At 36.0% G+C, this 18,929-nt stretch overlaps 1 protein-coding gene across 1 annotated transcript in view; it reads left to right on the top strand.

Annotated features, from left to right (window-relative positions):
• ERC2 (ELKS/RAB6-interacting/CAST family member 2) overlaps window positions 1–18,929 on the top strand; it is a 409,803-nt gene that overhangs the window by 67,741 nt on the left and 323,133 nt on the right. Inside the window, exon 3 of the mRNA XM_086470650.1 lies at window positions 214–630. Coding sequence (XP_086326776.1) covers window positions 214–630 — 417 coding nt within the window. The remainder of the gene's footprint in view (window positions 1–213; window positions 631–18,929) is intronic.

Here is an 18,929-nt window from a genome sequence, read left to right as displayed (position 1 = left end):
TGTGTTTGTTGTGTTCTTTTATTTTTTCTAGAAGCACTTGAAAGATACCATTACAAATAGCCACATGCATTTGCTATTTTATAAGGTCATTTAATACACTTTCATTATTGATTCTAATGAATTTTTGCAACAGCGTACAACAAAAGTTTAATCGAAGACTAATCCTACATACAGATCCTAAACTGATTTTGTTTTTTCTTTTCTTTATTGCAGCATCTGCAAATGACAATCCAGGCACTTCAAGATGAGCTTAGAACCCAGAGAGACCTTAACCATCTTCTCCAGCAAGAAAGTGGAAACCGAGGGGCTGAACATTTTACCATCGAGCTCACAGAGGAGAATTTTCGAAGACTTCAAGCAGAACATGACAGACAAGCTAAAGAGCTCTTTCTGTTGAGAAAAACGCTAGAAGAAATGGAGCTTAGGATTGAAACACAAAAGCAAACACTAAATGCCAGAGATGAGTCAATAAAAAAGCTTCTGGAAATGTTGCAAAGTAAAGGTTTGCCATCTAAAGGAATGGAAGAAGACAATGAGAGAACTCGCAGGATGGCAGAGGCTGAATCTCAGGTTAATCATTTGGAAGTGATTTTAGACCAGAAGGAGAAGGAAAACATGCATCTTAGAGAGGTAATGAAAAGCTCATTTATTTGTTTAAAAGAGATTGTCAAAGTACTTGCTGTGGTTTTAGAAAGGTACTTTAGAGTATCTAACTTTTCTTTTTCCGCTCCAATTTTTTCATAAAAAAGATAACATGCATTTATTTTACATCTGTAATAAATACACAACAGGACTGTATGAGATTTGAAAGCAAGTCTAAGAAATTATGGAAGAAAGGTAATTGTATTTTGGGCTTATCATCTCTGTCATTGTTGCTTTGCGTGGTTTCTGTGTTCTTTGTATTTCGAGAAGTCAGTGTTTGGCAGATGAAGACTAGAACTAATGAAGAGGGAAGTAACACCTGCTGCTGCTAGAAACTAAATAGTCATGAGAGCATGCTACTTTTGTGTTTGATTTTATACCCTTTGTGTTTTAAATTTTTGTCCCTTCCATATAAACAAAGGCTTCTGCCTATGTGCATTTCTAATGTATTTTCACTTGTGATACCCCAATTTTTTAGGTAAATACACCACATAATGTTGCCACATTAAAGCACTGGGGTGATGGCTGCACTGTACTTTGAGAGATCTTTAGTTTGATCCCAAGCCCACCTGCACCAGCTGCCATCACTTGTGAATGCATTTTTTGGGACTGGGTTTGGGATGATTAAATTAGTATAATTGAAAGAAAATCAGTCCTGATGTCAAGCCAGGGCACCTCTAGATGCCAGCAGCCCATCAGTGTTATCAAGTCACTAGTGTCAAGCAAACAAGACAGGGTGAGTCCTCAGAAAGACTTTGTTGCTTCCTGCTAAGAAGGGTGAAAATTGCAGGGAGATCGTGTACAAGCTATCCACAGAAAGAGAAGTCAGGATAATCAGGTCTCTTTCCTTAGAAACTCAGCAACGGTGTAGTCTGATTGAACTTCCAGTCTAGTAAAAACACCAATTTAACTGACAGATCGAAGCATGAATAAAATTAGTACAAGAGCATAGAAAACTATTTTTGACTGCTGTATATCACTAAACGTATGAATGCTGAAGATTAAGAACAGCTAGTTATATCTACAGAATGTTGTCAAAATATTTTCTTTGCTATGGACAAATTCTTCTGTACTTAGCATATGGCTACTTTAGTGGGTTTTTCCTTTTTTTTTTTTTTTTTTTTCCCTAGTCCTCTCTAGATTATGTACTGAGGACTCAGTGGTATCTGGGGGCCTATCTGAAGCTTGGCAACTGGAAAATTTGCAAGGCACAATAATACATTTCAGTAAAGTTTTCTTGTGAAGGTGTGGATCCTGAATCTTTTCACAGCAGGAATTTTCATTAAAAAGCGATGTCACCTGTTAATGAAGTCTGAAAGTCAATGGATCCTGAAAGGAGTTGCATAAGGAATTAATGATACTGAGTTTGTAATGAGGGATGCTGGTGGGAGAGTTCTATAAACTGACAGTTTGGATTTAGATCTGCTGTTCTCCGAGTATTACATAGAGTCTGTTTCAAGGATGGATGATTTGCTATTTATTATTTGGTTTGTTATGTTTGTATATAGCCGGTTGCACCAGTATCACTTAAGTTTGTGAATCCTAATTTGAGTATGAATTGGTCATATACATATGTATTGGACAAAATACATTTACAGTGGAAATCTTAAGAAGGTTTCTAGTTAGCACAGTAGTCAAGAGTGGTGAAAGAAATGGACTAAAATGGACCTTGAAAAGTAGATAAAATGTAAGCTTCCAAGTAAAGTACTTGGGCATGCGATTTATCAATTACTCCAAGGAATGCTGAAAGAAGGTCATTCTACTTATAAACTGTGCATGTTTCTGCTATATTTATACTGAATTAGCTTTATGTTTCAGAGTTTCCCAGGGTTACCCTCAGGGGCCAGGAAAAATTTCTCCCTCAAATTATATGAGGATATAGTGTTTGTCTTTCCTCTGGAGTACTGCAAGTATAGAAGCGCCAGGGGTTTACTGGAGTTTCTACCTATGACATGCTGATATGCGTTGGCAACTGATCAAGGTTTAAAAATTTTTAGGTTTGCTGTCTGGAATCTGTCCCTGTCGGATTGGCAGGAACCATCTAATGGTTTGGAGATTTTTGGCTAACAATTTTCTGGCTATTGTAAGAATTCAAGGCTTTGAGTGAAGACTGTTTCTCCAGCTCTCTCCCTGTTGCACCTGATATTTATGGGGTTTGAATTTTTTTAAATGTTTTTTCTCTTTCATATTTGAAGTTTGTTGTGGAGAGTTTGGAAGTATGATATGTAGGCTGTATGAACTCTTCAGAAACTAAATGTTTAGTAGATGCCTGCTTGTTTTCCCAGGAATCTGGATTTAATTGTTCAAGTGGGCTCTTGGAAAATGTTCTGAGGTTTGCATGTTGTCTTTTGCTGTCTTGTTATAGGAAGTTGTCTGCATGCTTTGAGGGAATATCAGATATTCTGTATAGTTTTATCTATTTGTTAAAAGTGCAAATGGATCAACTTTTGATCTTCATATGTAGCTTGGTAAGTCCTCGTTGTTCTGCAGCACTTGTCTGAATTGCTGTCACTGTGTGTAGTCTTTATCTTGCACAATAGTTTTCCAACATGATAAACCAGGATTTACTGTGTTGAATCTTCTGCAGTAGTCTCCTTGGTGGATAGATATTTTTATTTTTATTTTACTAGTGTTTATAAGTTTTCATCCAAACTGTGTAAATGACCTTGCAGGGTTACTGGATATTTTTTTTTTTTCCCTGAGAATGCTTTAAAAGTAAACTGGAACTTGGATACTGTTTTAATTAATTCAATTCATGAATTATTTAGTATTCACTCAAATTATGTTAATCTTTCTATATCTTTAACAAACTATTTGTCATTTTAGAACTTCATCTAAAATATTCTGCTTTCTGTATTTTTTGCAGGTTGGAGTATAGAGCTCATGTGTTCAGTATATTTCTGAGAAACTAGTATATTGTCATGTATAACATACTGTTTGATCAAATTCGGAACACGTGTTTCTGTTTTCTAATTAGTTTTGCTATCTGACTTTCTGCCACTGCACTCGAAACAAGTTAAAGAAGATGAGCTTCTTTGTAGCAGTGCATTAAGTTATTCAATGAACAGGTGCTTTCCAGTGTGTCATTTTACCCTTACGACGACAGATTCTGCTGTAGTCTCCAGCGACAGGAGTGCTATCTATGGAAAAAAAGCTGAACATGGTGGAAATGAGGTTGAATGTGGAAAAAATAACTGAGGAGTACTGATTTTCTACAGCCTCAATGCTACCTTAAAAAGCATATGTAGATTGGCTTCTCATAAGCTATGCCATTGGTATTTAGTTTAAAAATATTTTCAATATGAAGTTTTTCAGTTCTTGAAATCTACTTGTGTACCATCCTGTTACATTTTAAATCCTAGCTGGAGAACGGCCAAGTCTTTGAACATGTTTTCCCCTAATGCAACCATATCGTTCTCCTTTATGCTGTTCTTGGTTCTTTAAAATAGTGCCAGAGCTGGAATCCGTCTTCTCTCTTGTTCATTCACTGTCTTTTGGATCTCTCAACATGATGGAATAGAAAGCTAATGGATGAGAAGCAGAAGAAATTGAATTTGTTATTAATAATCACTAGTGGGTGGAATTTTGACCAAACCAGTGAATTAAACTAACATGCTGTGAGAGAAACCAAACCAACTGGTAGTGAATCATTGGCAGTTAAGCACACTCTCTTCTACACACTCATGTCTCCAATGGCTGTCGATTCTATCTCCTTGACCCACACACCCCTCAGCAGTGATCGTACTAAGAATTGAATAGCAAGTGGTATGTTTTTTGTTATTCCAGAGCTGGTTTTGTCTACCTAGTAATTTTTTCAAAGTTTACTTAACTAGGTAGAGAGAAATAACTTTTCTTGTTGTCTTTCAGTCTCTACCACTTTGTCAGTTATGAAATGTTTCTCGTGTTAATTTTCTGCCCATTTCATGTAAGCATGCATGTTACCAGAAACCAATATCTTGCTGTTGTGATTCAAAGTAATTTGTTGAATATCCAAGAATCATGTAAAAATATCTCTTTCTTGAGCCATTGTTGTTTCTTTTTTCCTATGAATAGCTGTAGCAGAATTTCATAATATAGCTGCCTTCAAAGATCTGGAATTTCTCCAAGCCTTAGATTATATTTCTTAGAGAAGGTACAGGGAAGAGACATACAAATATATAGTGTACCAGAGGCACAGGAATAACTCCGGAAAATAAAACAACCCATTTTTTTTTCTTTGTTTTCTTGTTCTTAGCAGATTTGGACTGACTTTTGTGTGTTAACTACCTGGCCCTCAAATATTGTACCTTTCTGCAGTGTACAGTCTACTGCATCTTTAAACTTTGTTTCATAGAGGCAAACTTGTGAGGATAGGTTTACTCAAATCCTGTGTTTGAAGGTCTTAGCGATGGGAAATTTGAGGCTTATTATACAGGGGGAGGAGGACACTTCAGCTGAAGTTGGAATCCTGTTCTTTTACAGGAATAGCAAGGAATGTTACTGTTGGTAAGCTTCATTAAAATGTTTGGACATAAGCTATGCAAAAAATAGGATTAGATTTCTTCCCATGTATTAAAGAGTTTAAAATCTAGGCAATAAGCTTTCACAAGGATAGCTAGATTCCTAGTTTTGTGATAGTTATAACAAAAGTTTCCTTAGTTGCTGATTTACAAAGCAAGAAAGAACAAATAGAACTCTGATTAAACAGCAAAAAGTATGAGCATGTGTTTCTGCTTCAGTTTTGGAGATGCAGCCTAATGAAGAGAGAATACTGAGCTCTTTTCCATGGTTTCTGAGAACTTCTGCCCAGTTTGCACTCAGTTTTCCATCACTGAGTTAGACTGAATCCTGTGTCTGTAGCTAAGCTCACTCAAATATTTTTGTTAATGTTTTTCAAAGGTAGTTGAATTTTATTGATAATTTCTGAAACAAAATGATATAACATTTGCTTTGATAAGGAAATAATGCATCCTGTATGGAACAAAGTGGTCTTTGCAAATACACATGTGTAAGAAAAAGGACTTGGCTGGGTAGTCTCCCTGTAACTACATTAATGGTTGAAAATCTGTCTTGAAGCCATAATGTCATACCATGGTATTCTTCATGTGCAGAAATAAATATCATGAAGATCACTAAATATATATTCCTGTCAGAAGGCACAAGATGCCTGCCTTAAAGTTCTTAAATTGGTTATCACATATCTCTTCTGGAATTTTAAATAAACATTAGTTTCTGTATAACTTTGGGAGAACTGTAGGTAATATGGCAATTTTATCACGTGGAAATCTAGCACAGATGTTTGGTATTACTTTTTTTTAAACGTAGTGACCACACATTATTTACCCTAAGTACCATTAAGTATTTTTTTATTATTGCTATTAAAAACTTGCCTTAGGCAAAGTCCCACTAAACCTCTAGTAAAGTCAAATGTTAAAATTCCAGCAAGTATTTTATTATATATACATCACGTATGTTACACATGCCCTCTCTATATAACATACAATTTCACTAAAACAGAATCTGAGATCATATAGGATTTTATATACACATTTTAACTCTTATCTTGCATGTGTTCTTGAAATAATGTTGTTGCACATGGTTTAAAGCTACAGCTTTTTTATATTTAGAAGAAAGAAGAAGAACACAGCTTCTTTATTATAATTTAAAGTGTACTTCTAAACTTTCAAGAGTTTTTTAAAACTTGCTCTGTCTTTGAACTCAGCTTGGTCAAATAATGAAGGCTGCTGATAGGATTTGAACTGCCGTCATGCATTAGTTATTGTGTGTTTTTAAAGTTATTAATGGAGCAAAGTTCCTTCTTCTGCTGTGAACAGAACAGATGCCTTGCAGACTTTGGTGTTTACTGTAAATGTCTTACACTGGAGCCAGTAGTAATTTACTAAGGAAATGCTTTATCGACACCAAACGTTTCTTCCCTGAAGTTAGTTATGTAGATTAACAACCATTCTAGACTGAACCTCTTTATTGGGTTCATTAGTGCCTCTTTCCTTTTATTTCTTCTGGCTCAGCTCAAAATATTAATCTTATCAGTTGCTATAAAGACAATTACTTTCTATCAAAATATCAATAGTAATATGTGTTTTTAAGGTGACCCTTTAAGTATACAGAAGGACTTTGCAATGTTGGCAGTCACTCCAGACATGAGAAAGTAGACAGAACCTGATTGTGCTCTAGAGAACAGTTATTACTTCTAACATAGCTCATTCAGATTTTGTTATACCCCATGATATTCTTGCCAGGGTGCTTGGTTGCCATAGTTTTTCTAAGTCGACATGGAGGATTAGAAGCTTTGTTCATTTAGAAATCAGTTTCTTTAAAGGCGGGATTGCTTTCTGGTAGTTTGGAATCTAGAATATGAGAAAACTGTCTGTTTCAAACTGATATGTCTCAGAGTAGCAACTGGAGAAATTATTTTAGGAAGAGAGAGAAAAGTCAGAGATTCATGGATACACTGGCTTTTCTGTACCTTACAATATGTGGAGGTGATAAGTGTTGATCCTGCCAACATCCCTGGAAACTGCATCCTTTAGAAGGTAATGTGGGGACTGTCTTGAATTGCTGTAAAACTCGTGTTTTCCCCAGATGCGGAAATACTGTCTTTGCAGGGCTGTTTGCTCAGTTCACACATTTACAACTTTCAGGCTGCATTTAAACATTTTAGAGACTAGCCAAAAATGAATAAGAGAAAAATGATCAAAATTGATGGTTTTTGATCAAATCAAATTGATCATATTATCAAAATTTGGTTTCTGTTATAGGTTTTGTTTACTTTCATCTTCTCTCTATTATCTCTTGAAGTTTCTGTTCTGTAAACATGCTGCTACTCAGTGCTGTGGCAATAATTTAATTACTCTATTCTATAATGAAATTAATTTTCTCTAGCTTCATCATCTTGTCCTTGTTCATATGAATGATAATAACTTATGTATGTAACTCACAGCTCTGACATGTTGATGTGTTTTCACAGAAAGACTGAATTTGCAGGGAAGAGGGAAGTTGGTTACCCTTCAATTCCTATGTATACTATTCTGCTTTAGAGTCTCTAAGTGCAAGAAGGTGTACCCAGAGAGTTGTTAAGGCAAGGAATAGATTGCCCAGAGTTGTTGAGGAACCTTATTGGGCTGAAGAGATACAAGATACAGATCATAAATCCCACAGAATTTATGCTCATAGCACAGTTTATTATGCTTAGAAGTGTTTTAAAGTCACTGGTCATATTATGTGCCATCTTCAACATTTATTTTAGAATTACTTGATTACTTTCATTTAGTAATTCTGTTCCCATTAGATAATCCATGGCTAAGACTTTTCTGAGAACAGTCACTAGAAAAAGAAAAAACTTGCCAGAGAGAATGTGGAAATTTGCTGCTCCTACTGAAAGAGAACTGGACTGAGAATGATTATGCATCTCCTTAGTTGCTCTGCACAATGTAATGCCTAGACAGCGCAACGCCTCGACAGTGCTGTCTGATAGAAGCCATGTTTCCTAATCACTTGTTCCATTCAGGGAGAAATCATATTTCTACCTTCTTAAAGCCTCTAGACAAAAAAAAAAAAAAAAAAAAGTAAAAGACTTGTGCTGTGTTGTTCGTATAAAATACAATGAAAATAAATGAGAGGGGAAAAGAAACATCACTGAATAAAAAACAAATACAGAAACCAAAACAAAGCACCAAATTATTTAAGATGTAGTTTTATTCTATACATAGCTCATCATAAATAATGATTACCTCTTACTTCTCACTGGGATCAGTCAACTGAATGTGTCTTCCAGAACTTCAGCACTCCAAATATAACTAAATTATTGATCTGTCCACTGATCTGTATTGCTGATGATGTTTGCATGCCTCACAGTTTGTTTTTAACAAATTATCTCTCGGTGTCTTTCTTAGTATAAAACTCCTCTTCTATAGATGAGGAAAATGAAGCAAAAGGTAAGTCAGCAAACCACCCAGATCTTCTCGGAAAATCAGTAATGAAGCAGGGGGAAGCATCTACATGAGTTCCATGTACATTCCCTGGCCACTGTTATTCCTTTCAGTCCACTGTGCAAATGGAACTGCAGTAGTTGAAAAAGGGAGTGTCTTTATTCAAAGGTTTGAATTTAAAATAGAAGACTGTATTTTAACATGCTATTGTGCTGAACAGGTTCTGTTTAAAACCTTGGACTTGGTGATCTTGAAAGTCTCTTCCAACTGAAACTTTTCCATGATTCTGTGAGTCTATGAGCTACAAGAAGCAGCTGTAAGCAACTATGGTCAAATCACCTTAAGGAGGAGACAGCTGGAAATGAAAAGGCTTAGCAAAAGGGTAGTGCTGATAGTTGTGTGAAGAGGAGGCCCTGGGTAAGAGGGTTTTTAGTTGTTAATTTAAAATCAGCTGAGTGCTTCGAGTGGAAGAGTTGCCATTAGATGTGAGATTTCTAGTACAAGCACTGCTCCTTCCAAGCCAGCCAGACCTAGAGTTTTATCAGATTACCAGTTCTGTCTAGTGCAAAGCAGTCAGTATATTGTGTATTTTGAAAATTCAGGGGGATCAATTCCATTCCAGATGTGGGCAACAGTATACATCTTTAATATCTGATAACTTTCTCTTGTATTACAAGCTGTCTCTTGAGGGGAAGATGTAATATTCTGAAACACCATTGCTTTCTATTTTCCTTCTATTATTTACTGTCTTTCATAGTCTTGTAAGATCATTGTCTTGGTTTGAAAAGACAGGTGTCTGTGGAGGAAGGCAGGAGCCTCCCTTGAAATGGAAAGTGCAACCTCCTTCCCTCCAAATTATTATAGTTTTGAAATTAACGGGCCTTCAGGCAAAGATATGGGGAATAGGAATAACAGTTTTTACTAATATATATATATGTAACACAAGGCAGGGAAAAACAAACAACCCACTGGTTTACACTGACAGAGTCAGGAATACAACCTGACACCCTGTTAGGGTGGCAGTAGCAGTCCGATAAGATGCTGGCTGCAGTCCTCCCGAAGCGATGGATGTAGTTCTGTTGAAGTAGCGATCTTGTAAAAGGGTCTGGTCTTCCTCCGAAGGTCCAGTGGTAGGCAGGTAGCTCTTGTCCTCTGGAACTGCAGTGGGGGGAAAAGCTCCTCTGGGAATCCAGTGGAAGAAAAGGCTGCTAGGGTGTTCAAAATCTCCGTTTTTATTTGGCATGGATTGCTTGGCTCCCCCCCCCCCCCCCCCCCCCCCCCCGGGCGGAGCATCTCACACTGGGATGGGGAGTCGTGAGGCAGTTCCTTGATGGGCCATTAACAGGAGATAGTCCAGGAGCGAGTTATCGATGGGTCAGGCGATAAGGCATTGTTGTGTCCAGTAACAGGAGATAGTCCAGAGGGGGGAGGCAGGGAGCACCGCCCCACCTGGTCTCAACAGCTCCTGAAGATGGTAATAGAATATTTTTTTTTTCCTTTTGGCACATTTTACACTGTAACCCAGGACAATCATGCCAGCCTATTTTCTATCAAAAGAAGCATAGACCTGATTACAGAGTATTAATGCAGGTCCTAGGTTAGTCTTCATATATACAAAAAAAAGGCAGGGGGTGTTTAGGATGAGGTCAAAGAATTAAGGCTTCGGTCAAGGGGGTTCTTAGTTATGTGCTGAATTATTGTTCATACTTCTCAAACCAATAAACTTAATTAAACCACATCCCTCTAATCTTCTGCTTACATTGGACGTGTGCAAGCAATGTGTCCTACTTTTGCTGACTCCTGCTTGCATTTCATATTGAGGCACAGCTGATTGAATCTGCTGAGTTTTTTTCAGCTTCCTTTGGGGCAATAGCCAATGGACAATGTTTAAGTCAGGATATTTCAGTAGTTAATGATATGGTCTCTTATGGCAGATGCTGTCTTCCTACTTCGAAACATTACAAAGAATTTAAGACCGTACTACTAAGCAAGTGTTAGTGTAACTGTCGTGTTGGGTGCATTTACTGCAATTTAAAATTACTGACCTTCAGCCAGCAGGCATAAGGAGTTGGAAACATGCTTACAAGGTGGACCTCAGATGTGAACCAACTTTTATTGCAGACTTACTGTCTTAAAACACCTCAGAAGGAAAATCGGTCTCAAAAATTATTGTCATTCATTTTAAATGAAAGCTGTTGAATCTTTTCGTGATAACAGTGCTTTCCCACTGTATGAATATTTCCAGAAGAATATTGGAAGAAGAGACCAAGAATCTGAGAAATTTCAGTTATTGTCATGCTGCTGTATACTGGCATCTCTTTTACTTACCACTTCCTGCATCGTCTCACAAGAAAATCTTCGAACTCTAGAGGAAAATGAAGGTTTTGTAGAATAATAGGTTGAAGAACACTCACTGTTCTTCTAAATCCTTTATACCTGTATAGCTCCAAAAGCAGAGTAAGATTAGCAAACCCCATCTTGTCATTTTCAGGGCTAGTCTTCTAAATTCTAAACCAGAACTGATATTTCCAGCACATCACATGCTTTAGCTAAGTTGAGACTCCTGTGTCTTAGGAATCATGCAGCCTTTATGTGGACTAAAAACCCAGGTATTGTAGTCATACAAGCCTGACTTCCAAAAACTGCAGCAGTCTAGCCTCCTGCCAGAGACTATGTACACCTGTGTATGTATGCTTATGTACACATTTTTCCCTTTACATGGATGCAAAGAACCGAAAGGAGAAAATGTGTTTTGTCATCTTTAAAAAAAACCACCTTCCCCATTGCGCAGTCCCCTAAAAAGGAAATACAGCTTTCCATTTGCTAAATTTTTTCCTTGTATAAATCTTAAATTCTGGTAGCAACATGAGTTTTGCCTTTGTATATGCATGGCCTATCTCAATAATAATAGTGGAAGTGTATTATAGGCAGTAGAATATAGCTAATAATGTAAACTCTTCCTAAGGGTTCATCTGAAACTCAGTTTGATGAAGGAAAAGTGCAATGTTGGATTAAACCATTTAATGAAACAAGATTTTTGATCTAGTGAACAGATGTAAATTTCTTGTTGAAACAGTCTGAACCCTTTCTTCAGAAAGAATGTACAGACTTTGAACTACTGGAAGTGGAATTTAACTAGTCACTAATTAGCTGATTATATCCTAATTTCATAGATGTATTCATTGGCTTGTGAGATAATCTTGATTATAGGACTTTTTTTTCTGTTGACAGCTTGAGCCTGAGAGTCCAACATGATTATAGAGCTCTTGATATATGTATTTGCAAATATAAAATTTGATAATGAGCATAAATATATCCTATCTCACTATAAAGATCTGGTTAAAATATTGATGAATAATCCCAATGTGCTGTGAAAGACTCATCCACCAATTATGGATATGTTTGAAAGTGCTGAGGACCAAATCCTGTTTGTGGGGTTTTTTTTGTGGGTCAAATGAGGTCAGTAGGATTAATTGAGTGATTTAAGGTGAATAGGATTAGATTTGAAAGAATAAATGAATCCAGACTTGGTTACTGGTTGGTAACTGCTTGGTTACACTGGCTGGAAGGAAGTACTTCACTGTAGCTTTTCTGTAGATGGAGCTAACTTCTTCACCTGCTTGGCTTATCTCCATTTAGCAACACATGTATCACATTCATTTGTAAAAGTATTTTGGTTGCTCTTCAGATTATTTTCTTCTTCCTGAAACATAAAACTATCAAACAAACAAAAACGCACAGACTTTTTAGAGCCGTATATGTATAATGAATATATTTAGAATAGTCACTGGTTCTGTGTGTTCTTGTTACTGTCATTTACAGAATTAAGGACAGTATTAATATAGGCAGTTATATGAACTCAGTGGACTACATACTATTATACATACCTGTAGGGTTTGGGCCCTTGCCTTTTCCTTCCACTTTCATACAAAAGAGTTGAGCAATATTCCTGCTGGTTGTTTACTAACACTTCGTAGTTCTTGTTGAAAGAAATGAACTGATAAATAGAAACGGTATGTGATCAGGGAAGTGTGAATCAGACATGTTTCCCTAATTACTGAAAGATGAGTGCATATTATAGACTGTAATGAATTATAAATTTTTTGAGGGTGTAGAGAGACAAAACTAGTGTTTCGTACTCTGTAAATTCAGAAGGTATAAGGGGTATATCTAGTGTGTTCTTTATTGCTCTGCTTTTTACACAATTTACTTGAATTTATTCTTTTTAAATATACAGTTTGTATTCTCTCCTACACACTTATGATACTGGAAGATTTTGTACATAGACCAAGTTCCACTGATACAATTCAGAAGAAGAAAAACAGTCTAGTAATTGACGTAGAGAAAAATGCTTAGTCAACTTACTGCTATACTTGGTAATTGCAAACAGGTTCTTCTTAGTGGTGTGTCACTGAGCTCTGGCTACTGTATTCCTCCATTAACAAAATTCTTACGCTGCCATTCCTCTGCTATGCTGGCAGTTTGATCCCTAATTCACTTCAAACAAGCACTTCTAGTGAACATGTTCAAAATGGGGTTAGTAAAGGGAGATCTTACTAAAGGGAATGTGCTTCACACACTGTTCTCCTTAAAATCTGCATTTGTAGTGTGCATTATTTTCATCTGTTAATAGATAATTAACAGCTATATATATTTTTCTTTAGTCACAGTGCTTTAATTGGCTTTGGCTCATGTTATCTTTTATTTCCCTGAATGTAAATTTATTTACAAAAATATGTGGATTTTAGGTTTTAGATTTATAAATATGAATATAAGATAAATGATGTGGTTTTTTCTTTGGCTCATTATTTGACCCAAAAAAAAAACATTGGAAAAAAATATTCTCTTAACATGCGGTCTTTAGGAGGAGAACTTGAGTAATTTAAGTTCGTGGTGTCTTTTCAGCAAGTTCCTGCAAATAGCGAATTAATTAAATTTCTACTTTTTCATTATTGCTGAATTTTTACAAGGTTTATTAGCCAAACCAGATGTCTTCAGATGCTGAAGAGGAAATAGTGTATTGTTTACTAGATATCTGAAGGTATTGGGGAAAAAAAGTGTTGTTAACTTGTGCCCTTATTTGCCACAAAATTTGCTGTGACTATTGATACTATTCAGATGACATTTTAAGATTAAAGCTTAATTGAGTTCAGGTTTCTCTTCTTCAAGTGATTTGTGTAATTGCAAATCTAGATAAACTGTAAGAATTAGTCTGTTCTTCAGGATCGCTTTTGATAAGAAACATGAATGTAATGAAGTAATGCATTTTCTGTGGTAGTTATATGCTAAATAAGTCAAGGTATGGTTCATATTGTTTGGTTGTGACTGTCTTTAAAGTGTGGTATCTTGATACTTCTTCACCAGTCATTGACAACATATCCCACCTGTATGGCACAAAGTATATTTGTGCCAACAAAAAAGCAAAGATGCATTGTTACCGCCATGCTTCCGAAGCATGGTTCAATTTTGTAAGTTTGTAGATCTGGCTAATGTAGAAGAGGTTTTAGTCATTTTTATTATGTTAGATGAATGGAATGTTATGTAGGCAGTACATATTAAAATTTCTATTAGAAATTACTATACACCTATTATGATTAGGCTGTTCTTTTGCAGCATGCTCATTAAAAGAAAGGTTGCATGAAACTTTTTATGTTTTCCTAGAGGGACTGTGCTGTGAAAGCTGGAGGCATGGAGAAACTTCCCATATTCTGTTTTCATATATCCTCTTGTCAAGCAGATTAAGAAAAAAAAAAAAAAGCCACACGATAGTCTAAGAGTACAGAATGTTTTTGTCCAGTTTTCTTGCTTTTCCAAAGTTTTCTTAAGTCAGCAATTGGTTTATAATCTACTGTCATATAGCTCACTAACTAGAGTACTTTATGGTTCGCTTTTTTCTGGTGACTGATTCTGTAATCATACCTTTCTTTCAAGATGTATAGTTTGTTTAAAAACAACAGTGTGAAAAACTATCTCCTGAATATTTCTAATGTTGGCATTTTGAATTACAATGGGAGCATAATAGGCCTTATCTCATTAAAACCGCAGTACAACTGTGCACATGCTTATATGAATAGTCCCAGTGAACATTGCATAGAATTGCATAGCACAGGGAAAAACATTAATCAAAGATCTAATCTCTTCTCTCCTTATATCACAAACCAGTCCCCACACATGGAGATTTGCAATGAGAACTGAGAAAAATTAGTAGTGGTACTTTATTATAAATGCTGCATTTTTCTTTAATACCCAGCAGCATTCTCAAACACCACTTCTCCATTTCCATACACCTTGCTTTGTTTCCTCTGGAATAGTCTTCTGCAGGTGTTCATTTTCATGGATATGCACTGTGAGGTTTATGAAGATACAGACTTCCAGGTATATAAAATTAATTCAATATTTGGAGGTCATAGACATTCACATTATGCTTGTCACTTAAGAACGTCCTGTGAGTTGCTGTGGCCTATCAAGTGAGATACTATGATCTGCATCTGTTAGAAATGAGAAACTTTGTCATTCTACAGTTTCAAATGTAATATCTCCTCTAAAAAAAAAAAAAAAAAAAAAAAAAAAAAAAGAAAAAAGAAGACAGAGGCGAGGGCACCTAAATAAGTCCTAAAAATCAGCCAGTATGTAGCCTCATGGGTTCACGTCCTTCATGTAAAGGCTGTGAGGTTACTGTGGTCACTAGATGGCACTCTTGAATGAGGATTGGTTTTCCTTCTGGTTTTCACAGATAATCGCGCCCTATTAATTATTTTTCATTGCTCATTTAACAATGATAGAATTAAGAGGAAGACTACCTTCATGTAAAGTCGATGGAAAGACAATTTCAGAGTCTGTAAACAGAATGCAGTTTAGAATAGCTGCATATAAGAATCAAAACAAGGAGACTAAAAGGTATAGTGCAGTGCTCTACAGAAAAAGCAAAATCAGCAATTCAGTTGTTAGGTATTAGTGGAATTCGGTCCCAAGGTGTTAGTCAAGGTTTGTAATTTAATTCACAAAAGTAAAAGAGCAAACTAGGATGTCATATTTCTCTTTTAAATGGGTTGGAGTTTCACCATCGTATGTGTTCTCGTACCCCAAACGCCGAACACCACTACACTGATACTGTGTGACTGGGACCTGGAAGGTGGATGGTGGAGAATATCTGAAGTCACACTGACATGCCCTGCTGCATTTCATGATAGGCTTGTAATACTTAGCTTACTCAGAAGGTTTCCTTGCCCTTGTAATGGCATGATAGTGTATAACCATGCTAAAGAAGCCAAAGGCAATACGTACATAGCTGCCTTCACGTCACGTAGTTTGTGATGCATTTTGGATCCTCTGACATGAAAGCCAATATATAGATATGCCCTTCAGGAATATATGAAATAATCCCTATAATTACTTCATTATGTAAAACAAAGTACTTGGCATTAGATAAGAAGATTATATAAATATAATAGATAATAAGATGCAACAAGATTTTTGAAAAGTGTTTTTTGTATTAACTGTGGTGGGAATTGTAAATCTAAATCTCCTATTCAAAATTTAATCTCTTGTCTGCATGAGATATTAATAATTCCTTTATTATTTTTGTGTAGTAGATAATACTTAAATAATTATTATTCCTTGAGAAGAAAGAGCTGGGACTTACTCAAAACAGCAAAAAAGATGCACTGTTTCTATTAAAAAAATGTAAGAAAACGTTGAAATGGAGACTCTTGTATAGATCACTCAACAGGCCTTCATAATTTTTTTAGTTTTAAAATTTATAATTCCTTAAAATACATGAGACTTTTAAACAACATGAAACTAATAACATAGAATATATGCAAGACATTAAAAGAGTTTCAGAACCAGATCCTGTAACAAGAGAGAGAACATGTTGAGCAACCAGTGACCAGTGGGGCGGTGGGGAACAGAGTGGGGAAAAAAGCAGAAAAAAGAGAAATCAAAATTTTTCTTGTACCCTTACACCATAAAGATTTTCTTTGGCCTAGGTGCTACACATCAATAAAACACATCTAAACACATTTCTTTATTCTTCAATACTTTGAGTGATAACATTTTACTTTGTATTTAGTACAGGGAGCCTCTATTCTGAAAAGTTAAAACCAGTCCTCATCTAAAAACCAGGCGAGTAAATAGTTTCAAAGTGTTTCAAACTAGTTTCAAATTATGTGACAAAGTTTTGTTTGATGTATATACATCTTTCTTATGTCAGTACACATATAACACTGGAGCAACAGGGATTTCTCAACTTTTTTCTTTTTTTTCTTTCTTTTTTTCTTTTAAATCTGTAGTGAGCAACGTAATAAAGGAACAGTTTACAGCAGTATTGAAAAGATGACTAGGTGGTGCAATTGCATCTGTTGAAAGAATAGTTTACTATTAAATGTCTGACAATTAGAATTTAATCATCTTTTATAGTAAAATACAATTTAATTATTATGAGCTGGTCAAGTGTACAGGCAAACCGTGATAGCATATTAGGGAACCACTTATGGTTATTTGAAATGTTAGCAAGTTTTTAGTAAGCCCTTGAGTTCAAGCAGCGCTGAATAGAGCCGCTGCATCTCACAGCTTAAGGCACCCATGAGACACAGTGCACTCTCATGGCTCCAGCATTCCTTGTTTCAAAATTATGCTGAAGAAGTTACTAGCCAAAAGAACAATGTTTTCAGTGAGAAAACATGTTATTCTTCTACATCTTAAGATTCACAGGCTGCATCATTCCAGATCGATTTTTCTGTCCTAAATATGAGTGATTTTTACAAGTGGTTGTGGAAGGTAGATGAGATAGATGAGATCAGGTAGATGAGAACACCCAATATTCTGCCTGCTCAGTTGTTTCCTTTGCTGTCATGTATTAAACATCTGTTTTGATGAAGGATTACAGTATCCTAGGGAATTACCATACTGATAATTCCCCAAGATACAGCTTTCGTTCTTCACTTTTTTTTTTGGCCTCACACAGAAGATACCTGTGGAGTTTTTTGTAGCTTGAACAAATAACATAATAGTGAACAAACTTGTGTTGGAGATTTTTTTCTGATTTTGTAGTGCAGTTAAACAAACATGCCACAAACAACTTTTTCCTTTTGTAGAGTGCTCTCAGGAGAGCTTTCTCATGAAGGAAGCAGAATCCATATTCTGTTTGAAAGTGAACCATCAGAGCACAGGAGGAAGTATTTTTATTGCAGATGTGTTGTTATTCCCAACAAAAAAGTCGGTCCATTTCAGAGCAGAGATGGACTGAACACCTGCACATTTCAGAGTCAGAACAATCAGTTTGTTCTCAATTATTCCTGACTCGCTCAGAGAGAGTAATTTTCAGCTCTCAACTTGAAAAAGGCATATTTTCACATAGGAGTACATCTGGCAGACAGAAGATTTTCTGCTGATAACAAATCTCAGAAACCATTATCAATATAATGTTACCCTTCAGCCTCTCAACAGTATTGTGAGTGTTTACAGAGGTCTTGGCAGTGCTTACATCCCATCTGCATCATTAAGGAACAGGATGATTGGCCAGGAAAAAAAGCTAATCTTACCAAGAGATTGGGAACAGATAAAGGTACTCCCTCTTGTGCATCTTTCTTATCCTGAGGAAAAAAAAAAAAAATAAATTTGAACACCAACTCGAATGATAGAATTTATCAAAACAATAGTGGACTTCAGGACGGTAAACAGAGCTGCTGGAAGCATTCCAATTGGTCATTTGTTTCCATTGAGCTCTTCAGTAGGAGAGTTTCTTGTCTCTGTCACATGTAGTTGGAATCTTGGTGCCACATGTAAACTTGTTCTTCAATTTATTAGCCATTTTTTCTGAATGGTTTGCATTCCAGCAAAGTCTAAAAATACTGGTTTAAATCTCCAGAAAATCTGGGTGGTTTTTGTGTCTGATGGAAAAAAGTACAGAGTTGGAAACTTGTATTAAAACTTTCTCTCCTTTTGTTCCTTTGAAAACGAATTATGAACACATTATTAGCAAGCTGAGTATTCCCAGTGTATGAATGTATGGTGCTTGAGCTTCATGGCAATCTTTGATTCAATTTAATATTGTGGAGCTTTAACTAATGTGAAATGTATTTTGAGTATTCTTTACAGTCTTTTCCTGCTAGAATCATTGGGCAGTATGATAGTGATAAACTCCATAAATAAGGGCAAGTGTAGGCTGTGTAATTACAAATGCAGCAAGCAGGGTTTGGAGCTGGTATGCACATCATCATATTGTGATGTTGGTGAAATGCTTACCAGTTCTTAAAACATGCTGACAGTCTTAGCAGAAGCTCTCCAGACAAGAGGAGTGGAAGAACTAACTTGATATATCTAGTTTGCCAGTTGTGGGGGTTTTCCATCTGTGGATTC

Source organism: Leptosomus discolor, chromosome 9, assembly GCF_034619465.1.
Source record: "Leptosomus discolor isolate bLepDis1 chromosome 9, bLepDis1.hap2, whole genome shotgun sequence".
NCBI classification, from domain to species: Eukaryota; Metazoa; Chordata; class Aves; order Leptosomiformes; family Leptosomidae; genus Leptosomus; species Leptosomus discolor.
The sequence above is the reverse complement of the archived record's forward strand: the minus strand, read 5'-3'. Positions and strand labels throughout refer to the sequence as shown.